Source organism: Sander vitreus, chromosome 20 (genome assembly GCF_031162955.1).
Source record: "Sander vitreus isolate 19-12246 chromosome 20, sanVit1, whole genome shotgun sequence".
NCBI lineage: Eukaryota > Metazoa > Chordata > Actinopteri > Perciformes > Percidae > Sander > Sander vitreus.
Window position 1 is genome coordinate 22141088 of NC_135874.1, and position 25029 is coordinate 22166116.

At 39.6% G+C, this 25029-nt stretch overlaps 3 protein-coding genes across 3 annotated transcripts; 1 reads left to right on the forward strand and 2 right to left on the reverse strand.

The window, feature by feature from the left end:
• The first annotated feature begins 3018 nt into the window (after positions 1-3018).
• On the forward strand, positions 3019-7394 carry nfkbiab (nuclear factor of kappa light polypeptide gene enhancer in B-cells inhibitor, alpha b). The gene is made up of 6 exons (XM_078277972.1): positions 3019-3348; positions 4848-4953; positions 5144-5354; positions 6155-6243; positions 6442-6711; positions 6852-7394. The coding sequence occupies exons 1-6, from the start codon at positions 3095-3097 to the stop codon at positions 6885-6887; spliced, it is 966 nt and encodes a 321-aa protein (XP_078134098.1). The 5' UTR covers positions 3019-3094; the 3' UTR covers positions 6888-7394.
• A 1367-nt stretch (positions 7395-8761) lies between these two features.
• On the reverse strand, positions 8762-13630 carry psma6a (proteasome 20S subunit alpha 6a). The gene is made up of 7 exons (XM_078277973.1): positions 13439-13630; positions 12736-12830; positions 12495-12576; positions 11745-11900; positions 10849-11027; positions 10188-10282; positions 8762-9727 (listed from the first exon to the last, which is right to left on the reverse strand). Exons 1-7 carry the CDS (start codon positions 13512-13514, stop codon positions 9670-9672), a joined length of 741 nt encoding a protein of 246 aa, XP_078134099.1. The 5' UTR covers positions 13515-13630; the 3' UTR covers positions 8762-9669.
• A 184-nt stretch (positions 13631-13814) lies between these two features.
• On the reverse strand, positions 13815-24853 carry prorp (protein only RNase P catalytic subunit). The gene is made up of 10 exons (XM_078277974.1): positions 23866-24853; positions 23425-23563; positions 22612-22846; positions 22204-22499; positions 21743-21790; positions 21520-21691; positions 16437-16547; positions 14625-14773; positions 14150-14348; positions 13815-14035 (listed from the first exon to the last, which is right to left on the reverse strand). Exons 1-10 carry the CDS (start codon positions 24287-24289, stop codon positions 13907-13909), a joined length of 1902 nt encoding a protein of 633 aa, XP_078134100.1. The 5' UTR covers positions 24290-24853; the 3' UTR covers positions 13815-13906.
• Between the last annotated feature and the right edge of the window lie 176 nt (positions 24854-25029).

The following is a 25029-nucleotide window of genomic DNA, read 5'->3' on the forward strand; positions in this document are numbered from 1 at the left end:
ATTAGGATGACAAGAAAAATAGCTGGCTTTGAGTCAACTCTGTTCTTTCGATGTACTTCATTCCAGTAAAAGCTCAAATAAAATATTTTAAACATCCAATACTAAAAGCCTTATGACTTGGCATATACAATATTCACACACAAACCAAATCACAAAAAAGCACACACATGGATGATAACACTGGACTTCACTCTCCCTAATAAATCAGGGAATCTCTGTATGTGTGTGTGTATGTGTATGTGTATGTGTATGTGTATGTGTGTGTGTGTGTGTGTCTGTGTGTGTGCGTGCGTGCGTGCATGTGTGCGTGCGTGCGTGCGTGCGTGTGTGTGTGTGTGCATCTGCCTTTCAAATATCTCAAGAACCGTTCATCCAATCTACTTCACACTTGGTTTCCTGGGTACTCAATGAACATGGGGTTTGGAATTTGGAGCAGTTTGGACAGCATTGGATATTGGATATTAATAAATTGTGAATTAAACTAAACAACCGAACAATAAAGGTTGAGGAAAACTACAATGGTTCTTTAGAAAGCTTCAAGCAGCGATACCACAGGCCAAGCAATCGGCCTATTCCAAACAGACACATTTTGAACGGGCACTGTACTAGTACATTCAAATCAGCATAATCCTTTCTTAATGAAGTCACAGATCTACTGGGAAAATGTACTATAGCGAGTTGAAACTAAATCCTTCTCCAAAACCACAGCGACAGAACAATCATGAAGACGGAGCTTCTCACAGACTTGATAATACCATCTCAGTTTCCTTTTCCCACGTCCCAATCAGAGCACAATCCAACCATCAATAGGAAATAAACAAAGTGATAGTGACTCAGGTTACATTTTAAAAAGCCCAGAAAAGCCAGCTGGGAGACACCCCAGAAAAACACTGATTACCCAAAAAAAAAAATCCAGGATCATTTCTGACTTTTGCTATTGTAGTTACTTCCTTTTATGTCTACAATATTTAGATATGTGTTCAATGTATTACCATTTTGTTACTGTATTGTTTTAAGTATCAGTTGTTTCAGATGTTTGTGTCAGTTCCAATAATAATGCCGAGTTGCACTGGTTTCGTCTGACTGGTTTACAGTAAAAAATTATTCAGTTCTACTAACTCCAACCATATCAGCATCATTTACACATATCTGAATTTAAACAGAAAAAAATGCATTGTTTTTCCTGTCAATGTCTAACACTGTTTATCCACTGAGACGTCATACTTAACATTGGTTTGATTAGCCTTTATCAATTGTCGTTTTGTCTATTATCCAGAAAAGTAGACATAACATAAAAAGAAACTCTAAAGTTACTAAAAACATAGACAGACAGCTATTATTCACAAATGGAAAGTTGAATGATATAGCCTGAATTTGGCATATTTTTGTAATACACTTGAAATACTAAATTCCCTCTGTCTAAATACATAAAGCTTTATGCAAAGGTGTGTGGAACTGCTTTGTCAGCCTGCTGTGTGCATTGCTTTCCTCCATTCGTCTGCCTTATAATGGTTCAAACAAAGGTCTTGTTTTCACTGTGCCTTCAAAGCTGATTGTAAGCAGCAGTCTAGATACTGTGCATAATATGTATGTAGAATTAACTGTGGGAGGGACTGTGGCCTGTGTGATTTGTTGCCCTTTCTACAATCTTACCATTCTTAGTTCAACACTATATAACATGGTAAGTACCTAAATCTAGTTAATGGTGCACACGATTCTGCACAGAAACTGTTCTCTAGTTGAAACACTATGCTTTTGCATGAGTCCTAATATGTTTCTCAACAGTTGCTAACGTGACAGTAAAAATGTGCTGAGAGCGAAGCCTGAGCTTCCCAGTCTAACTGGTTACACTGAACTGAACAATGGGAGGTAAAACAAGCCTGGAGTTTCCCTCAGGCCTCCAGAACATCGCGTTCAACTTGATGTTTGTTTTTAAAGGGATAGGTCACAGCCTCGCCAAGTCTTGCGGCCTTATTGAGAAATTGGAGTCCTTCCAATTTTTTTTATCTGCAGAGGATTTGAATAAGTGATTTCATACTGGGTTATTAAAGGCACTGCGACATAATGAGTGGGAGTATAATCCTTGTCTATGTATGCTGTACCTGTATGTACTGGAATTGGAAACAGACCCAAATAGTAAGACACAGGAAATATATCTTTAACAACAAACATACAGTTGACCATGTTAGGTGAAACTCTACTGCAGACCAGTTGGTTTGTTCTTGTGTTCATTGTATTATTTTTATGGTATGATAAACAAACAGAAATCACATTGCAATCACACCTAAAGTTTTGGAGGAAACTCCTGTGCATGCTGCAGCCCCACACATGCAGGTCTTTCCACACACTCAAGCACTGAGGGGCTGCTGAGCAACATCACAAGTGAGTCAGCATGGACATACTAAAGCAGTTTTAGGACTTTCCATGTGACTATCCCTCCCTAACAGAAACTCATTAATGCGACAAATCTTGTGCAACCATATAATACATAAAATACTGGGCTTTAAGTTGTCCTGATTTCCTGGGCTTCATTGTTCCCCTTTTTGTAGAATTAACATTGCATCTCTTGAAGCACTAATAAGGCTTTAAGGCTGACATTCCTTCTTATACATTTGGCCAGGATGACAAGTGCATCATTTTGATTAAATACTATATAGTTTGCATAATAACTGAGAAGAATATTTTCAAAGTAACCACTGATTTCAAGTTTGAGGAATAGATTAAGTAAATTTAGTAATAAATGCATATGTGTTGAGGAAATTTGCCACTAAAAAAAGTCAAAACACTTATGTAAAAACTGAAATACTGCAGAAATTATTATTTTAAGTGCAGCAAATGTAGCCTGCAAAAAGACTTTGCTCTCTTGGTGACAAACTGAGGAGTGTATTTATGTGTCTGAATAGAAATCCCCTCTTGGAGCCAGCAATCTGTATGCTGTGTTATTCTGAGTGACAGTTTTCTGGAAATCCCCCACCTAGTTGTTAGCTCCGCCCCAAGTGCATCTCGCTGCAGCCACACAGAGGGCATTTACAGACTGCTGCACAACTTCGACAGTAGAACACCAAACGCACCTCGTCCCGAATAACAAACCACCATGGACCTCCACCGGACCAGTATATTAAACCAAATGGATTACAGCCGGGATTCCAAAGAAGGGAAGCCAGCTTCGTCGACAGAGGAGCGACTCGACAGCGGTTTGGACTCGCTGAAAGAGGAGGAGTACCAGGCTGTGGCGGCCGAGATCCGTCGGCTCCAGGTGGAATGTGAGCCGCCGCAGCACAAACAACATCTCGCTGTAACCGGAGAACTGCACGAATGGAAAACACAGATCACAGAAGACGGAGACACGTAAGTCAGACCAGGAATAACGATACAGAGTTAAGCATGGGGATATTTATGAGTTTTCAGAAGGTACAGCCAGGCTTGCAGTATTGCCTGAGTAGGCCCAGCTCGGGTCTTGGGGGTAATTTGATCTATTTCCTGTGGGAATGTCTGCCTCTAGCTTGTAATTACAATGCACAGGCTCAGGCCTAATTTAGTTCGGGTTGAAGCTTACTTTAGGATTACGGCTTATAAAAGTACACCGCAGGAGTGTTAACAATACACAGGACGGGTGTCCGGTTTGATAATGGGTCTTGCTGCGGACAGACACGGTGGTGTTGGACATAAACAAAAGGCTATTATCAGGAGGGAATCTACTATGGCCGCGGGTCAGACTGGGAAAGTCCCGGGCGCGTCGCCAAGGAGTCTAACCGACGCGCGCTCCCGTGAAGGGAGAAGAAGGGGAAAAAAAACAAACAAGTAAAGTACCTTAAATTACATAAAGGGAGGTTGACTGCGAAACTCTTTTCTGGAATGCGTGTCTGCGTCTCGTTGCTATCATAAAACCAAGGGGAATAACATTAAGAGTGACTCTAAATGTTATTTTTTTTATTAGAATACAGTTTACCAGCCGATAAATATAATTCAAACTAACAGTATTGTTACTGTTCTCATGGCACGTGCATAAATGAAGTGTTATTGCGTCTAAGTTGAACAACGTGACTTCATCATCGAAGTATTAAAAACACCAGACTTCATAATCATTTCAAACCGGACCAGAACTGTCTCTTATGAAATGACATGATATCATGTTAGTTATTTAACCAAGGGACATAAGAGCAGGGGTGTCAATAACATTTTCTAGAGGGGTCCTAATGGCATTCGTAGGAAATGATCCCCATTACATAAAGTGTAAAACTGGCTGCTGTGTTACACTTCAAAAACTATCAAATGGATTTGAGTGTAAACATTGTATACAATTCAGTCAAATAAACAGCATCACGAATCTTTTAAATGTTGTATGTCCCATTGAATGTAACAGTAGGCAGAGACATGGAAACTGGTGGACAGCTGTATTGAAGAATCCAGAGATGCACTTTAAGTTTATCTTTGAGGATTACACTTCCCAGATGACTTTTGAAGAAAATCGCAAGAACCATTATTGTGTTGTCTCCTTGAGAGGACATCAGTAGAAGTCAAACATGGGGTGCTCAGTTTTCACAGCTGATTTATTTTTTTAAAAATCTCTGCAATGTTCTAATAAAAATAAAAGGCTTGTACATGCGCTTGATTTTGCACAAAGTAAAACTGTAGTCTTTTCTATATTTTTCTTGCCTTTCAAATAACTATTCTGCATTGTAAACCTTAGGTTTGTGCAGCTTTTCACTGTTTAAAAGTAACAGTGTTAGATGTGGATGACAAACGCAATCGGGGGTATTTGTCATGTGACAGCGTGTCACTGGTTACAATATAGATTTGGTTGTGTATTGTAACAGGTTTTCTACCTTCCTTCTCTGCCTTTATAGGCTGCTCCACCTGGCCATCATCCACGAGGCCAAGGACTATATCAGAAAAATGATAGACCTGTCCAAGGACGCAGACTTCCTCAACACACAAAATGACCAAAGACAGGTACTGAAGAGGATTTAAACAAGAATATATTGATATTTACCCAGTCACATCTTTATCATCTCCTCCGTTTGCCTCAACCTCTTTCTGTGAACTTGCTCTATCTAAACAACTTATTCACCAGGCTGTAGCAATAATAAATGTGAATGCATTATGTCATCACATAACATCTCCAAACTTCTTTCCACCCTAGACTCCTCTCCACCTAGCAGTAATAACGAACCAGGCGGACGTGTGTCAGCGCCTCCTGGTATCCGGCTGCGACCCCACGCTTGTGGACGACAGCGGGGACACGCCTCTTCACATCGCCTGTCGCCACGGTGACCTGCTGTGCTTCAGTGTCCTAACACAGAACTGTCAGCCAGAGCATCTACACACAGTGATGGCTGCCTGCAACTATCATGGTAAGATTGTAGTACGAGAACAATGTTTCTTTCCTGAAACTGATGTGGTTTTGACTTTTCCCCCTTTGAACATTCAGAGCTTTTACTTTTATAACATTTCTGATAAATGCTTCAGTTGTGTTAGGGAACAAAATGTTAGGTAGGGGTAGGCTAAATTATTATGTTTCAACATTATTAGAATATTATGTCCTGGAGCAGGGTGGTACTTTCCACTCTGTGGTGGCCCACCCTCGGTGCTGCTGTTCTTAACTACTATTTAAACAGATGAATGGTGGGCACGGTAAGAGTCATTTCTGCTGCCCTGAACACTATGGTTAGGAGGAAGGAACCATTTAAGCAAGGGGAATGCCATAGCCATTCAGGCCATCACACCCTGACGAAAACCCATCTATTACATGGCCCATAATGTTAGATGCTAAGCCTCCAAATAGATTTAGACTTGTGCATAGACTGTTTTTTTAATACTAAAGTATGGCTGGTTTGCAGATTTTGTGCAACCACATTTTTGAATATATAATAAAAACCTCAACTGAGTTTGGCATATAAAATGAAAAGTCTGCTTTCCTTTCCTAAATGGCATTAACATGGCAGAATAAAATAAATCCACATTAAAGTTAATACTTCACTTACCAATAATAGTATTTGTCCAGACAAATACTATTTTATTTAGCTCTTGCTAAATTTTTATTAACTTGAAATCCACCCGTGGATCCTGGACCTTTCCTAGAAACTGCAGGAATACAATGACATGCTGGTCTGGTGTCAGCTGTTAAGCTCTTCCTCTGATGGTTTTTTTGCAGGTCAGAACTGCCTCCACCTGGCCTCAGTTCAGGGTTTCCTGTCACTGGTGGAGAACATGGTGAATCTAGGAGCTGACATTAATGCAAAGGTAAACAACAAACACATACACCATATCTATATGTGAGAAATGAATAAACACTTTATATACTTACGGAGTATAGAATTACAAAGTAAGATTACATGTAAGTATTTAGTATACAAGTATAGAAATAATTCATTTTGAGAACCGGCACCCACCTGGCTACCTGGTGCTAATAAGATCTTGTGTTCTCTCTCTGTCCTATAGGAACAGCGTAACGGTCGCAGTGCACTGCACCTGGCCGTGGACCAGCAGAATCTCTCACTGGTCAAACTGCTGCTGAAGAAAGGAGCAGACCCCAACCTCCTGACCTCTGGAGGCCACACTCCCTTCCACCTCACCTACGGTCGCAACGACGACAACATCCGGAAAGAACTGTACTTGCTGACCAACCCTGACCTGAGGGAGCTGCCTGACAGCGAATCAGACGACAGCGAGGAAGAGGAGGGCGAGGAGTCTGATGATGATGATGATGAGGTGTGTGTGTGTGTGTGTGTGTGTGTGTGTGTGTGTGTGTGTGTGTGTGTGTGATAAATATGCAGAGCTTTCCCCTGCAACATTAAAATGAGCTTTCTGGCCAGTGTATAACCATTATTCTGTCCTCTGTGTGTTTGCAGGTGGGTTATGACGACATTCAGTGGAATGGACATTAGCAGGAAATGAGAGGGAGAGAGAGGCAGGAGGCTGTGATGACGGCAAAGGACAAGAGAAATGGCTCGGCACGTCTACTACTTCCTGCAATGACGTCACACAAGCCCAAAAGTGTGGGTTTCACGGCGTGGGCGCTGGCGAAACAGACGGGACAGGCAGCTGCAAAGGACAATCAGATGTGATGTTTGAATCGCTCCAAGCTGCGGGAGAGCAAACTTGCTGAGATGTGAACACATGATCATTATGATGGGATGAGTTTGCTGTATGATGACAGGATTGCTTGTATTCTGTGGACACTGCAAATATTTTGTCAAAAAAAAAAAAAAAAGCATCCATCCGCACAGATGTACCTGCAACAGCTCTGTTGTACGATATTGTAAATGCTGTGTATACAAAGATGTATTTTTTATGGAAGCTGTGAATGTGTACAGTTGAGCAGGTTGTATATGTCAGAAAGTAAACAGTCTAGCACACTTCAGTTAAATTAAAGACACTCGTATTTAAAAACCTTTGTGAATATACTGTATTTGTGGGGACTGGGATGAAGGGGAAACAGATGGCATGTGATTGGAAGATTGCAGTTTTAAGTTTAAAATGTTTTCACACATGTACATAAGACATGATTTTGGTAATATAAAAGAAAGATCACATAACTAACCCTAACTCAGAATATAATCTACAGCGCCTGACAATATTTCAAGGCTGCAAATATGCAAGAAATTACCTTAACCACATGCCTTTCTGCTGTCGTCAGTATGTCTCTGCTTGTATAAATGCCACCATCAAAGCATGACAGAGGAGTTTCAGTTCAGTTGCTTTTCATTCTCATATAATGCATGTCATGCAGGAAAGAGCTGATAACTTGTTTCCACTAAATGAGGAACTGGCAGCTAATTAAGTCTGTGACAGTTCCTCCTGGTGTGTGTGTAAGAAGAGATAAGAGGCATAGGGGAACTGTGTGTGAAATGACGCTGATTGCTCAGGAATCTAAATCAGGAAGTTTTGGGAGGGTAGGGCTAAGAAAGAAGGGACAGGAAATTCCCAGGAACAGAACACTCAGCTGTTCGCGATATTGTTGCTTCTCAAAAAAGGCGAACCTTCACCGAACAGGATGCTTTCGTCAAGTTTGGAGAAGGAAGTCTCACTCAAATTCAAACGACACTGTTTAATACACTTATGCAATTCTGATTGTATCGCAGATCAGGTTCACGTCAAGCAGCTCGGTATGGCCTTTTTAATTTGTACCTAAATACTTGCGTAGTCATCACATCTTATTTCCCTAATTAAAAAGACATTTTTACTTTAACTTTGTTTTGCTGTAGACTGCTCATGATTGAGTATTTGGAGTAGAAGCATATTAAAAGAGCTGTATACATGCAATCTTAAGGGGTTTACAACACATCAAAAGGTCCATTTTACATCCAAATACTATATGATACTAGCAGTGCAATTATAGTGATATTTCTTCCCTTGATTCATAGTCTAGCACTTCTGTCCAAATTTGTATTAATGTATGTAACTAACTTAATTTATATAGCACCTTTCAAGAGTAGAACGTCACAAAGTGCTTCAATAAAATCAATAATGTAAATACAAATTCATATTGACATTACATTTAAAATACATCTCAGGAAGCTGTATTCAACAAACATTTTATGCTAAATTGTCTTAGATTAAGTGGAGATATATTTCAATTGGCAATGCTAAATCTGAAAATATGTTCACTCCCACAGCACCTGGACAGACAGGCACCATATTTTGCAATTTTCCATGCTGGTCTGGTGATTCATGTAATCAGCTGCTTCACCTTTACATAAAAGCCAAGGTGGCAATACGCATATGCAAAGACAAAAAAAAATAATCAGGGAATATTAAGTGTTCAATAAAAACATTGTGTTTAATAGAAGGGCAGTAATGTACAGCAATGGCAGCAGAGGGGAGGAGGATCAAGACGCAAGGGAGAGAATTAAATAATTGGTGACTTCCTGTTGACGTTGACCTGAGCAGACCTAAACACGGGACGGTTGTGACAATGATTATGGAGAATTCCCACAGCTGTCCGCTGGGTTATCAAAGCATACCAGAGCATAAACATCATCCTGGAACTACAGCCAGACTTTAACGCAGATTGATAAAATGAGAGAGATACACGTTGCAGCCCTGAGTAAAGATTGTAAGCACTGTTGAAATACAGTGACTCAAATAGCTACAGGACCACCAAGTCCATAATATTGAGAGGTATTAAGAGGTATTGTGGTGTAGTTGTAGTGTAACCCTATCTTCCAATCTGCTCATGTCACACTAATCAACTGAAGTCATTTGGGCTGAACTCCATCCAGAGAAAGGAGTATATCAGACCCATAGGTCATATGGTGGACTAATTTAAATGTGCAGCATCTTTCCAGGCTCTGTGACATTTGGCAGCTGCCTGCAGTGAGGATGCCTCAGTGTGGCTAGAAGAAAAATGCAGTAGGGGTCGATATGTGGATAATATTGTGTCCAGTCAGGTCCTGGCAATGACCAGAGGGGATGGAGGAGGGGTACGTGCCAGTGCAGATGGGTAACATATTCTACCCACCTGGTAATTAGGACCATATTGTTCTTTACCGTTCATCGTTTTGTTTATCTCAACCTCACTGTATAGCACCACCTCTTCTGAACAAGACGATACCAACTCCTCCTTTATTGTCTCACTAGATGAGACCTTTGTGTGGAGGAGGTGGGGTGTCTGGTATTGCTGTACATCCTTTTCAGAGTCGGCAGCAAAATGGATGCTAACTTTCCTCACTCTCTCTCAGACAAAGCTACCAGATGGACATCGATCTCCGACTCTGACAGAATCCTGGAACACAAACACACAAGTTAACGGTCATCATTTCTGTTATGCCAGATTTTGTAGGCCTTACACATGGACATGTTGAGAACATTAAACCCTGTAAGCCCTTTCTTTGATCTTATCCCTGGGTTTAGTTTGAGGGAATTTCCATTACAACTAGTCTAGTTACTACTAGTCTGTTTATATATATATATATATATATATATATATATATATATATATATATATATATATATATATATATATATGTGTGTGTTTAGTTGATCAGCAAAGATTATTTTTCTTTTTGTTTATTTTGTAAAATGTATCCAGAAAGTTTGGCTAAATCCCTCTGCCTTTTTCAGCAACGCTCGGGTTCACGTTAATTCTGGAAAACCTGTTTACAGCAGCAGCAGCTGATTAGTGAAAAAAGTCCTTTACCTTTGGCTGTCAATATATTTACTCTCTGTGTCAGGAAAACACTCACTTGAATCTAGATTCTTTTGTAGTGATAACTCCCACCTCCAACTCCGAGGGCTTGAAGTCGATGGACAGAACGGTTGACAGACATGAGATAGCCGTCTGTTTTGAGAGAAGAGGGCGTTAACAGGAGGGAGAGGAGAGGGAAATAAATGAAACATTGCATCGGAGATATAGATGCCTTTGGAAACAGGAGCTCACAGTAGGGCTGCTCGATTATGGAAAAAAAAAGAAAAAAAAAAAAGAAGCATAATCAAGATTATTTTGGTCAATATTGAAATCACGATTATTTAACATGATTACTTTGACTTGTGGAAAGATGCTGCAAATATTGAACTTTAAAAAAAGACAAAAAAAAAAACAGTATAAAAACGTTAAACAAAATTAACTGTGAAAACACCTTGAACTGTCAAATTTCCCTTAATACTTTTCCTGTTTGAACTTTTTTTTTTTCATTCAGAATACAAGACAAAATAAAAGTTTACTTGCAAAATGTAATGTGCAAAATAATCCTTTTCAATTTCGATTAACTGCACAGCCCTAGCTCACGGTGTCAAATAATCTTGAAAGATGGGACATAATGTATTTATAAGGGCTGCTTGTATTTGTTAATGAAATCACTAAGTAATAAATGAGTGAGTGACCAGCGAGCAGCGTGTGCGTACTACCTCTATGGTCTGCTCATAGGTCCAATCCAGTTTCTTCTTGACTTTCTTCTCTAGGAAGCTTGTGGCCTCAGTCTGTTTGACTCCAGCTGCTGTAGCCTTAAAGCCACAGTAGTAGCCGGCTGGATCACACTTATAGAGCTGCGGACCCAACTCTTCATCCAGTCCGACCACTATCATACCTAGAGGAAGGATCCAAAGCAGAGGAAAATGAAGACAGGACAGTAGAAACAAAGAGGAAGAGGCAATGTCATCTATTTAAACATCCGGTTTAGGCTGTGATGAAAACCCTCTAAAATTCCATTTACACAACACTTTAGTCTTACAAAAACAACTTTCAGTGTACATCTTAATATATCACAAAGTAATGCTAACAAAAAAGCATTCACCAGCTCTGGTCGTAGAAGAACATATATCATTTTAAAAGGGGATTAAACGATTTTGAATATTAAACAGACTGGTTTTGGTTCAAACTAGAGCTGCACAATACATCGTTTTTTTTTTTTTTTTTATCTTCATCGCGATATCAACTGTCAATAAACACATCGTGAAAGACACTCAGAGATTTTTTTGTATTAGTTGAAAGAAAAGATCAGTAGAAAACTACACTTAATGTCCTTTTTTTGTGGTGCCCATTTTATTCAATGTTCAAATTGTTCAATAAAAGAATGTTGAACATGATTTCCTTTTGTTTGTTTTTAATTCAACAAGCAATGTGTTGTGTTTTAGCAGAACTGAGTACACTTTAAGAAGTAATATCGTTATCGTGATATTCAACAACGTTTTCGGATATTGCATATTTTCCTTATACCATGCAGGCCTAGCTATACCCTATATAACATACACAATCATTAAGGACGTGTTTCTGGTACACACAAACACACATGCACTCTACTCACAGCAGCCCAGCGGCCTCATCTCAGCATTCTGTGTGTAGACTTGGGAGATGTCCGCCATGCGTTTGCACAACATATCCACAGGGATCTCATAGCCGTACTTATACATCCAGTTAGCTGCTTCATACCGTGCCCTCTGCACCTGAGACCTGCTATCAGCTGAGGGAGGAAGAGGCAGAAAAAGCATTTCACACAAATTAATTTAAGATTGGACAAATACATGAATGAGCATAACACAAACAAGTTGCTTCAATGTTTTACAGTGAAAGAGTATGATAAACTTCTTTACGTAAATTGATCCATGAGACAACAGAGTAGAAGAGATGGATGAATCATCACTCTCAACGTCATTGTCACACACAATGCAGTCAATGACCCAATCGTATCACTTTAAATTACTGCTTAAAGTTTTCTATTTTGCTAGCTACAATGCATTTGCAACTCATGTCCCACTTTATAATACTTGGTAGGTGGTTGTTCTGACTAGTGTTATGTAATGTTCTGCTGCAACTAGAGTTGGCACCTGTTTAAAATTGCAGACTATTTTTCTCCAGCTCTGAAAAAACTGCTGGAAAATTGTATTAACTGATGCATTTCTATCTTTAAATAATAACACTAGTAACATGGCAATAAGGCAATAGTCAGTGGGAATCTGTTACTAACATGTGTTGTTGACAGAAACTTTTAACAGTCTTAATCATTAAATGGCTCATTTTTGAGTATTCACCATCAGATGGACAAGACATTGCTTACCAGTCATGCCGGTCATAGCACAGCCAATGTTCTCCGTAATTCTGTACAGATGTGTGACTGTCACCGCATCCAACAGCTTGTCCTGAGAAAAAACACAAGACAAAGAGATTGCCAACAGAGAAATGTACTCCACAAGTAATGCAACAATAAGGACAGCTGTGGAATCTGACCACATGCCTTGTCTGAAGAAACAGAAATATTATCTTCTCTGTGCGTTTATAACGTGTCCGTGTGTACTGACCGGGACTTTCTTCTGCGTGACGACCACAACACAGTCCTTCCCTCTGACCGCTACGGAGGTTAGTCCTCCCTGGTTGATGGCTTTAAAGGCATACTCTGAAGACAGACAGAAGGGGGGGGAGAAACAGACTACTCATGAGCTCTACAAGAGTGCACTTTAAACGTTTCACTACTGCCAGCATTTTGTTTTTGAAATCAGGAACCAACCCAGCTAATTTTACACGCCATTGTACATACACACACTCTCATAAGTAGAACACAATGTATACCGTTGTAACATATGGATAATGGTATTTTAGTTTCACATTTTCTTTTGACATTTTTCTTTTTGGTTACTTAACTGGTTGCTAGATCACCTAAATAGGAAATTCCTTTCAATTCTAAAAAAAACAAATATGTATCCAAACATTAGCTTATTGGAGCACTGCACAGCTCAATTAAGCTAACGTTAGCTAAGGTAACGTTAGCCCAACTGCAACAAAACGGTTTAATTACTAGACAATTAACTATATTCCATTATAAATAATCATATATTAAATTGCATTTACTTTTACCCTACCACGACGTACTGCAAGACTTCCTTTCTAAATAACACTGAACTATAAATGGGCTAGATAGAAACTGCTAGCTAATGTTAGCCTGTTAGCCACTAGTGATGACAGAGCAGGTTGAGTTTTTTTCATTTCTTTCACTAACTTACTTACCGACTTGGTACAGTCTTCCCTCTGGAGAGAAAATAGTGATATGGCGGTCAAATCCTGCACTTGACCCCCGAGACATGACGGCTGAAAATAACTGATATAACGTAAAACTGGTAGCTATAGACTGAAGTTGAAACTAAACATAGAGGCAACAGATCCAAAACATGGCAAACATCTACACCGGATGTGATCTGTCCGCTTGAAGGCTTCCATATCCGGGTCAACGTCGCAGCTTTGTAGTTTCCACCATGGTTTACGCCAAATAATTTCTAGATGATGTCATCAGTGACTGCTCCATGTTGCAATGAGATGCCACGGATGTTTGATTAGTACTTAAAATCTAATCAAATGGCATTTTGCTATGGTTCAAAGTTAAAGAGATCAGGCCACTTAGTTATTTGTGGTAAATGATTTATTTACAAGTCTACAGTTATAATCAAAGCATATGAGATATGATCCGTGTGAGTGTGTTCAGTGCTTTGTGGTGAGGCAGAGCCATCGTTGTGGTACTTCATAGGTGCTCCTGTCCTCTGTGTCGTCGAAGGGAACGTGCCACGAGTCCGCTGAAGTCTGGACAATGGTGTCATAGCTGAGAATACTCTAAACACACACACATGCACACAGTTAATTGGTATGCTTCTTTCATTCATGTCCCATTATCAACTCTCTCCTTTCATACCCTTCCCTCTTCCTCCTGCTCCTCCTCTTCCTCACCTGAAATCGGACTCTCCTGCCTGCTGCGGCGTATCCATCTACTACCAGCTGGTGGCCTCTCTGCCATTTGAAGAAGAGCCGTCTGGTGGCTCCGTCTGGCAGGCAGGCCTTGTGGTCCCTCATCAGGTCCCTACTCACAAACCGACAGTGGTTCCCAGAATACAAAGTGGCATACAGCAAGAAGGGGTCATCCTCCGAACTGACAGACACATAGACCAAAAGGTATGAGGTACACTCATTACAAAAAAGTTGTAAATAAACAGATGCATAGCCAAATAATGCACTGAATGATACATATGAATTCATAATCCCCGTTTTGGTTTTTATTCTATTAAATCAGCCTCCCTCATGTTGCACACTGCTCATTAAACATTCTCAGTAAATAGTCTGTGTTGCCTCTGCTGTGTTAATGTGTTTTCTATGTTTTTCTATTGAGCATATTTCATGCTAGTCTTTATGGCTATCAGATGCTCACATGTTGTCAGTGAAGAAGCAATGAGCTTTCTGCTGGATGAGGTTCATGTTGTGTCTCTCCCAGGATCTGGACGGCCGCAGCATGTGTTTCCTCCCCAACACCAGAACAGTCAGGCCCTGACCCACCAGCTCTGAGACCACCGCCAACAACTGTAACACACATTTACATACTTTTATTTATATTAATATTTAAAAAAAGGAACATGAATATTTAAAGGGACATGTCATGAAAAACTCACTTTTTCAGTGGACATGTGCACGTACATTTCAATATCTGGAGTGCCTACCAACCCACAAACAATGAAATAAGTCAACGCAGTCAATTTTTGTGAGTTACTGGAATATATCGCCCTCCATCTACCTTTGTAAAGGTGTGCCATATTCTTCTCACAAGCCAATCAGAGCAGACTGGGCTTTTCGGGATGGGGGAGCCAGGCGATGAAACAAAGCGTTTCATGGTGCGTTCCATTTGAACTGGAAAGTTGGAAATTTCACCTGGAACACCTCCTGAAGTCGTTTTTTCAAATCGGAGAGTCGGGAGAACCTCAATCGTACACACAGTTCTGTAACTGTTCACGGTTAGTTGTTTCTGAACAAATCTACTTATTGCCACAGCAAAAACTACCACTCTTAAACAGAACAGAACTTAAACAGAGACGCACTGTACTATGACATCTGGGGAATCGATTGCTAAGCTGTTTAGAGTGGCTTTAGTGAGTATGTGGGCCCTTGGAGAAGCCTTTAGATGTCGTAATTTTATATTATCTGACCCTAAAAGGTTGATATACAGTATATATACAATTCTTAGCCATGCTTGTGGCATGGCTCTATAAAAGGAAATGTTGATCAGTTAGTCAGTCCATGTCCCATTCAGAAAGAAATTCACTAACTTTGGTGATTCTCTGACTTTTTATCTAGCACAATCATCAGGTTAAAAAGTTGAATTTGTCCAATACTTTGTTTATGAGTTGTTTATCATATACCTGCAAAACTAATGACATTCCCATCAGCCTCAGCTGTACTTTGTATTTAGTGCTCATTAGCAAATGTTAGCATGTTAACATGCTAAACGAACATGGTAAAACATGGTACACATTGGCATATTTTACTGTGTATTGATAACTACCTGCTAAACATCAACATAGTATGCTGAAATTAGCATTATTACAGCGTGGCTGTATACTCTTATGTTGTGGACTACAAATTCAGCAGGTATTTTCATATTTCATATATAGCTGTGTCGCTGCCGAGTTCATTCATGCAGGCATTTGAATAAACATTTTTGTCAGTGGTCCTTATGTAAATGTGTATGACTTTTGTGTTCATTTTAATAATGTATTGAGTTTTCCCATGAACTGGATGACTAGATAGGGAAATAGGTTTGACTGTTTGTACTTGGCTTTGTCTTTCAGCCAGATAACAGCTGAGAAAGATGTGACATATTTGAATGCAGAGACAGAAGTACAGATACCTAACACATACACACATCCTGATAGACAGACATGTCGGTAGGCAGACAAGTAGTACTAGGTGTTGTTAAAATCAGGTATTAGCAAGTTACAAAGGCACCTCCTACACACATCTACTAACACACTGCAGGGTTAGTCATAGTGCAACCGGCAGAAAAGCCCCTGGGTTGGACAGACATATACGGTATGTAGGAAGAAACCACTTAACCAGCAGTAGACTGTAAAACTGTGTGTGAGCATGCCATTTGCAGAGAGGATCCTGAATAAGTGTCATTAGACTGGTAGAAAATATTAAGCTTTACTCTTTATCTCTTTGTTGTGCATGTGCATTTGTGTTTTCTCACCGTCTCTGACTGCCTGCTTTTGTCCTTGTTGGCATTTGCTACATTCAGTCCATCTACGACCACATCAAAAGCCGGCTTCCTCTTCACAAACGCCTTGAACCTCTCCAACTCCTGAACAGACACATAGATAGATAGATAGAGATATAGAGAGAGAGAGTGATATGGTGAGAAAACATTTGTCAGTTGAGGATAGGAAATTGATAAAAATAGGCAAGTTATACCTGAACATTGTACAAAAACACTTGAGTTTACACTCCATGGCATTCCTGCTTTTTGCCATTTAACCATAGAGGCTCAGAGTTAATAGAAGCAACTTATGAAAATGCAAAAAAAGGCTGAGAACAGACAAATCCAGTGAAGAATAAGTGATGCACGAGTTGCAGTGTACCTGAAGTTTTCACTATCTCTACTAACAATCTAAACTAACCAGCTAAACTAAGCATGCTAACATGTAGTAATTAGCACTTAACACAAAGTACAGTTTTGCACAGATTTAGTCATCATTTAAAGTATTGGCCAAATTAAAAGTTTGAATCCATGGTACCGCTAGAGGAAAAGTCAAGGGATCACTAAAGGTATTACAGTTCATCCTCTAGGGTCCACAAATGTCTGTCCACACTGTTGGTCCAATCCATCCAGCAGATGTGGAGATGTTTTAGTGAAAACTTAATACATTTGACTTGCTGGTGGCCAAGGGGAAAAGTCAAGGGTGTGATGGAGAAGTTGTTGGTTAATTGAGCCCATGCTTAAAACCTCCTACTTAATAAAGAATCCCTAGGTGTAGTTGCTTAAATGAGTTTGCAATCATGAATTATTTAAAAGCCCTAATGCTGGCCTTTTGAACAAAGAAAATCACTAAAGTCCAGTCTATAACAGTACATTTTGGGTATAGTGGCTGACTTGCTCATTTTCAGTAAATGTACAATTTGGCTGGCTGATTAACTGGATGTCTGACGTATTATGTACTGTACTGAAAATGTACAGAAAAATGTCCACAGATCTCTCAAACAACAACATCAGGGGCTTGTTCCTTATTGTGGTGTGTGGAGCGTATCTGAACCCCACCTGTGAGTTGACTGGCCTGATGGTTGGCTGGTTTTCTCACTGACTGATCACAGGCCTTCCAGTAATACTACCTGGCTTTTTCTTCTTGGCACTGAGATGGCAGCTGGCAGCTCAACTGACAATAGAGTACTCTGTTTTATGTAAAGGACCTGGGACATTTTTTTTCTCTGTTGGACAAAACTTATTTTAGTTTAGACTCACTAATATGACAAAAATATGGGCTACTGTCAGTGCACTCTTAGCTGTATTGTTTGTATTACATTTGGTCACACTTTATATACTTACTCCCTCCAAAGGGGCTAACGTATAGGTTGTAAGTAAAAAGTCTGATGTGGAAAGATCTGTAGTTATTCAACCTCTGTCTTAAACTTAATTTTAGTATAGCAGCACCTGAAAATTCAGCTAATAATGAAGTTACAATTTGTTGAATATTTTTGTGTCATCTGTGTAATATGAACACAGAAGTTAGGCTTTATCGTTGTTACAGCTTTGTACCATAACAGGAAAGTAGTGCTGTAGCTTAGAATAGGCCTTCAGCACGGGAACATTGTTAGAACTTTCACTTTTAGATAGCAGCAGTATGGAAATAGGTTGCAGTGAATTCCCCTGGACTTGAAACTTGACTGTGTGCATGCCATCACGGACGCACAATCAAATTGTGACTGTAAAAATGTAAAAAAGGCTGTAAAATTCCTCCTCTGATGGAACTGTGCTCTAGATAAAACGCCTGTTGATGCTCCAGTATCTATTGTGATTGCTTTCACTCACACACACAGTATCGGACAATTCATTCTACAACAATGTGGAGTGATGGCTGGCATTGGTTGAGAAGGGGCAGATGTGTGTTTCGGGTGGAAGGCAAAGGAATTAAAGAAAAAAACCGATGGATGATGGACAGATGGAAGTGTGGAGATAAAGAGAGTGCTTGGTTATGATAGAGAAAGGGTGCAGAAATAAAAAAGAAATTGTAATAAAAAAATAGAATTGGCAAAAACAAGAACAAAAGAATAAGAGCAGGAGAAGGAGGAAGAGAGAGACGGAGAGAAAGTCCGGTATAATTATCCAGGGACTTTCCAGAGCTCACTCGCTCGCGCACACGCACGCACGCACACACACACACGCGCGCACACACATGCACAAGATAGCATTCTGTTCCTACAGCATGATAGAAGCAGAAGCAACAATACCAGATAACAATATAGAGGCTAATATTTTATGTAAGAATTTTAAAGTTATTTATTATTTTTAGTATTTAAGTAAAACATTTGCATTTTAGTGAACTTAAATTGGTTACAATAAAAAAGCAGAAGACTGTATTGTGTATTGTATGTTAAAACGTTAAAAACAGACAAAACTTTTGTTCTTGTTTTGGTATCTGAGGCTTGTAACTGTGCAACGCACGAAGCCCCTGTTGCTAGAAACACACAGTGTATGCTGGCAGGTTATTTAGCTCCAACAGTGTGGACACAAAAATACAAAGGCAATTGTACAGAGGTACAATGTAATGCAATATAGCAGAACAGTTAATCAAAAATGCAACCTTTGGGGAACTTCAAATGTTCTATTTTTGTTTCAGAAATAGGGGTGACCAAAACTATTAGAAATGTCCTTTAATATAACGCAATGCAATAAATCACCACAGGAAACTGTACATTTTTGTTGAAACTGTGTGTCAGAGAGGAGTTAAGCATAATAAGTTTCACAAAGGTGGTAAATAATGGCTGTTATGTTATTTTTCATTTAATTGCACAGGGGGTTTTATTTTTCTTGGCACTCGTAGTGTCAAAATGGATGACTTGATCTCAGTGTCTCACCATCTATCATATATATGTGTGTGTACTTAAATTATATCATGCTTTCCTGCTCGCTGTGACGACCTTGTAATCAGCACAGACAAACACAGCTCCTCTTCCTCTTTGCATTGATACAAATCTGTTTCTGTCCCTCCCTGCATCTGTTGCTTCACTGTAGTCTGTAGCACCCTGTTTGCCCTTAAAATGAATTGCCTTAAGTTTGGAATTAATAAAGTCGAGCATGTCTGTCTGTCTGTCTGTCTGTCTTCCTTAGCCTGTCTCCTTGGCAGGAGGTAGTTGTGGTCCAGATTCACATGGTGCTCCGCATGCTGGAAATCCCCTCAATTTAACTAACTGTTGCACGAACAAACTCCCCCTGACTACTGAAAAACACTAAGGAAAACATGCAAACTTTCTCATAAATCAAATTTTCATAAATCAAATTTTACATATTATTAACTAATGCTGCCAATTTCTTTTTTTAAACTATTTTAAGTGAATAACCTTGTTTTTAAGTTTATTGTCATTATAAAAAAACAACAAAAAAAACAGAACATTCCAATCCGATGAAAAGCTTGTGCCCTGGCTCTCTCTTCACACAGACAGTGCACAATATGCATGCATGTGTGTGCTGCCCTTTTTGAAAGTATCAAGATCCTAAATCGTCTGTGGGCTGAGGCTGTCTATTAAACAGGTGGTATGAGTCCTATCGTTTTGGAAACACTTAAATCGACTGAAATGACTGATACGTTCATTGATAAATTATCACCACGTTTGTTTCCGAAGAGAGGTGGAACAATGGTCCCTGCCACCTCAAATCATGCAATTTCCCAATTTCATGTAAAACATTGCCAACCTATTGCACAAAGCAGCAGAATAGTTTACCTTAATGACACAGTGATATTTGGGAAATGTGCTTATGTGTTTTCTTGTAGAGATGAGAAAATTGACACCACTCTTGTGTCTGTCAAATATGAAGCTAATAGCATAAAGACTAAAAACAAGGGGAAACAGCTAGCCTCTAAAGCTAACTAATTATCACGCTATATCTTGTTTGTTTAATCCATACAATACATGTTAAAATGACAATTTGTGGTTTGTTTCATTCATGTAATACAGTCTATTACCATCTAATACAGCATAGTAAGTTGATTTCATTTAGCTAAGCTACATTTTGTAACTGTATCAAATGCTATTCCAGCTTAATAATGTAGCTAAGGTACATCATTGTAGCTAAAGTACATTATTAAGCTGTTTAGATGCTAATACAGTAAAAAGTAATGACTTTGATATGCTACCAAGCTTGAAAAGTACAAACAACAGCGGTACTCAACAAGTATCTGGAGTTTCATCCTCCGTGTCTGGGGCTAATTACTAAATATTAAAGTCATAACAGTCCAGAGAAATGAGTCTTTAAACCAGATGGAGAGACAGCAGCCTCACTGTGCCCGACGCTACACCTAACTTCCTTTAAAACAACTCCATACCAAAGCTGTTTTACTCTCATTTATCTAGACTGTGAAAGTGTTTGCTAGAGTTCACTAAGCTGTTTCAACTAACCTCACCAGCCCAGTGCTGCATGTGTACCAATGACGCCATCTAGCAGACGTTAAAGAGAAGGAGATGGAAAGCCAATGTACAGACAGATGAGCCTCAACATAGATATCAGATTTTTGGTTTAGAAGGACAATTTCTTACACATTTTTTGAACAAAATGGAATTTTGAACTTGAGATGAATGACTTACTATTTCAAACTGAACATATCTTAAAAGTTCTCAAACTGCTGAAGCTAAAAGTTCAGAGACTTTTAACACCAACCGCAATTAGCATAATGTATTATTATTTATGTACAGTTTTAATGTAAAGGTTAATAAGAATGTAGATCATATTTAATGGACAAACTACGAGCGCAAATCAATTAATACGACATAATATCATCAAATATATTATAATCTGTTAATACCAATTTATATTTCACAGCTGCAGACATTGAAATTAAATTCTAAATAAACCTGCATACTATGTCTTCAAGTCATGGTAGAAATGTATTTAAGCTATTTAAATGCTCTTTATGACCTTAGATTTAAATCATTAGAGACTTATTCAGAGTTCTTAAGGACCCATGGAAACCCTGCTGTGTGTGTGTGTGTGTGTGTGTGTGTGTGTGTGTGTGTGTGTGTGTGTGTGTGTGTGTGTGTGTGTGTGTGTGTGTGTGTGTGTGTACCTCCGGTGTAGTCTTGTTAAAAACATCTCGTCCCTGAATGAGGTCAGCCATCACTCTGTCTTTTAGCTGTTGGTACTCCTCAGCAGTCAGCTGGACGGACTCTAACTCAGACCCACAATACCTACACACACACACACACACACACACACACACAGAAAAAACTATTCTTCCCCTATTAAGCTGTTATAAAGATTCATGTTGAGGTAGGAAGGGGTGTAATTACTTTGGGGTGGCGCTGGTCCAACTTCCTGTCCATGTCTGTCCTGTGAGACTGAAGAGGAGGAGAGGGATGGAGAATAGAGGAATGAGAGCGAGGAGTTATGGGTTAAGGTGGATAATAATAGATGAGATCATGTTATGTTCCCACCAACAAAAGAAAATAAATTCAGGTATGGATGTTGGTTTGCAATTTGATCTTGCTTTTTAAATCTGTATAAAAGGGAGGAAAGAAAAGGGAAAATCACCTCAAATGTATTCATAAGCCATGTTTTAAAGCAACACTTTTTAACTCCTGACTGATCAAATAATAGATTGTCAATCTGTTATGTTTTTATATTATACAATGATATCATATTTAAAGCCACAGTTTAAAGAACGGATGCTGCTTAATTTAGAAAATTGTATTATATGCATCCAGCCTCATTTTCCCACCTAACCCTCAGTGTCTTTATCACTCTCCCGTACCTCTCAAACCAGGTCTTAATGCTGCTGGCAAGGCTGTGTTGGGGGTAGATCTGGTTGTTCCTCATGTAGAGCAGAATCCCCTGCAGCCTCTCCTGGTGCTCAGACTGAGACATGCCCTCTGCCTCTGTCTTATTTGTCTTCCCCACTCCCTTAAACAGAGCATCCCAGGTCTCCTGGTGCGGGCTCAGTCCCTTTTCAATTAATTCATCATAAAGAGCCCAGGCAGTGGTCGTGTCACCATTTAACATCGCTGCTGTGATAATGTGGCCATAGTTGCGTGGTGATGGGGTAAAGACCTGTTAGGATAGCCGTAAAACAAGGTAAGGATAGAGTAAAGATGTTACGTCCTCCAGCTCCATTATGAGTTTAAAGTGATTTTTAAGTAACAACAATCAAAACACTGTTCACCTTCTTAACATCATGCAGGATGCTGACAGCCTCCCTCCACCTCGCCGTCCGGCTGAAGGACTTGATAAAGAGGCTGGACGCTCCTGTGTCCAGAGAATGGAAACTTCCCCGCATAATGTCATAGACGTCGAACACCTCGGAGTTGTGGCCGTTGCTCACACACAGCGTCAGGTACCGTAGTAACAGCTCATAAGACAGGGTTCCTGTTTCCATTGCTACAAAAGTCAGTAGGGACCTGTGGTAGAATGATGCGGTACATGTATGTAACATACACATACTTAACAACATGCATATTCTTTTGTATTTATTGTTTCTTTCTTTTTTAAGATTATTGTTTGGGCTTTTTTGCCTTTAACTGATAGGACAGCTGTAGACAGGAAAGAGGGGAGGGGCGAGGGGGGGGGACGACATGCAGCAAAGGGCCGCGGGTTGGAACTGAACCCGGGCCACTGCGGTAAGGACTGAGGACTGTCTAGGTTTATGTATGCACCACCAGCTAAGGCAAATTCCTTGTAAGTGTTACTTACTTGGCAATAATTCCTTTCTGATTCAGATTAAATCATTGAGCATTATGGCACACCTGCCTTGCTTATATTTTCCTCTTTATGGTTATTTGCAATGACATTAAAATGATTAGTTCTTGAGATTTTATCCAACATGCTAAAATATAAGGTAGCAATGGTTTTCTTCTCCACTTGGACAAAAACAACAGGCATAAAATGAACAGACCTAATGTAAAAAATCCTATTTACTGTTAGGACAAATGGACCTCAACAAAAACCCAGACACACAAACACACTCATTTGCTCTTACTTGGCGATATCCAGATCTGGCCCGTGGGTGAACAGTGCACACATCATCTGGATGTCAAAGCGTTGCGGATTTCCCAGAGACTCCTTCAGCTTTCTCCACTCTGCAGCAGCGAGCGGCCGGTTGGGAGGAATCACCTTTGCTGTGAAACATTTATGCTTCGGTGAAGAAAACTGAAACAATTTTTACTTTTAACTTTCATAGATTAATTTAGACTTCATAAGGCAGAAGGAAAACGTCATTAAAAATACTTAGTCATCTGAGTGTCTATTGAGCATCAAGAAAAAAATATGGAATTATGTGTGTAAGCATTTGAACTGCCTTGTTCCTGCACACAATTTGTTTTCTGTAATGTTGTATTTTGCACCAAAAGAGAGAAACAAGGCATTGCTACATGTAAAAAGACACTCTCCTACTAAGTCACATAGTTCCAGTCGGTCCTACCTGCTCCTCTAGCTGTCCTCCCTTCAGGCTCCCTTACATGCTGCTTCCTCTTCAGCATCTCTGCCGTCCTCTTTGCCGTCCCAGCAGCAAACACAGATTTGGGGAAGGAAGGCCTCTGCCAAAGAGTGGAGCTCTTACCTTTTCCATTTACAGCACCATCCCATAATTCCTCTTCCCTACATCTGATGGTGCTATTTTTTACTCCCCCCCATCCTTCAGTCCGTCCACTGTTGCTTTTGGCTGTCTGTCTGCCACCTGGGTTGGGCTTAGTGTCTCTGGTGCACAGAAAGCGTGCTGAGAGAGGCAGCTGTGATGACTTGCACAGAGAAGGACTGAGTGTGAAGAAAGCTAAACTTCCCTGGTGAAAGAAAGGCTTTAACGGTTTTAGGCATATTCTGACCTTTAATATCAAGGTGATGCCCATGTTAGCCTCTGGGTTTGTGAGAACTTAATGTCGATTATCTATTACTAAGCTTCACATTCACTTTAGTTATACACCAGCTATAATCCTTAATTTGGCATACGCAAACTGGCATACACAAACTGTAGAAACACGTATTTCCCAAACCAATTGACCACAGATCATCACATGCTGTTAGTTACATGAATCAATAACCTGGAGATGAGACTAGCCAGCTAACCTTGCTGTTTTCCAAATGCCATTAGTTACTTAAATATAACTATCACTCTCTCGTTTGCTGTAGGTATAATTATAACTATTTAAAGGCGACTCACACTTCCCCTCGATATCCAAATTAAATACCTAGCTTCTTTCTTTCTCCATAACTTCACGGACAAACACAACTGTAGGCATGACTCGAGTCGCACACCTTGACGTCATCAACGCTCGACAGCTCCGTTTGTAAACTGCGTCAAGTTTGTAAAGATAACCAGAGAAAGACCGGAATAAGCTATTTGGTTTTTATCACTTAAAACCATAGACTGTACTGTATATAAAGATTATTTAAATACAGTCTATGCTTGAAACACAACAAATAAAACATATTTGAAGAATATTTTGGAATAATATGAATTCACATTAATTTCCTTCTTGTGCCTCCTCTCTTAGAAATGTTGGTTTTAAATATACTATGAGACCATAATTCATTGTTGCAGTGACGACTTTGCAATTCATGTGTTTATTTGAATTGATAGAAACTGTTA

What these genes read in the sequence shown, in the direction of transcription:
- psma6a (XM_078277973.1), bottom strand. Translation starts at nt 13,514, where the DNA reads ATGTCTCGGGGGTCAAGTGCAGGATTTGACCGCCATATCACTATTTTC. An exon ending in GGGAAGACTGTACCAAGTCG is followed by an intron (nt 12,831 to 13,438) that starts GTAAGTAAGTTA and finishes GTCTGTCTTCAG; the next exon opens with AGTATGCCTTTAAAGCCATC. An exon ending in TGCTATGACCGGCATGACTG is followed by an intron (nt 11,901 to 12,494) that starts GTAAGCAATGTC and finishes TTCCTCCCTCAG; the next exon opens with CTGATAGCAGGTCTCAGGTG.
- prorp (XM_078277974.1), bottom strand. Translation starts at nt 24,289, where the DNA reads ATGGGCATCACCTTGATATTAAAGGTCAGAATATGCCTAAAACCGTTA. An exon ending in GAGGACAGCTAGAGGAGCAG is followed by an intron (nt 23,564 to 23,865) that starts GTAGGACCGACT and finishes AATGTTTCACAG; the next exon opens with CAAAGGTGATTCCTCCCAAC. An exon ending in TGCTTCTTCACTGACAACAT is followed by an intron (nt 14,349 to 14,624) that starts GTGAGCATCTGA and finishes TGTGTCTGTCAG; the next exon opens with TTCGGAGGATGACCCCTTCT.
- nfkbiab (XM_078277972.1), top strand. Translation starts at nt 3,095, where the DNA reads ATGGACCTCCACCGGACCAGTATATTAAACCAAATGGATTACAGCCGG. An exon ending in ATCACAGAAGACGGAGACAC is followed by an intron (nt 3,349 to 4,847) that starts GTAAGTCAGACC and finishes CTGCCTTTATAG; the next exon opens with GCTGCTCCACCTGGCCATCA. An exon ending in CACAAAATGACCAAAGACAG is followed by an intron (nt 4,954 to 5,143) that starts GTACTGAAGAGG and finishes TTTCCACCCTAG; the next exon opens with ACTCCTCTCCACCTAGCAGT.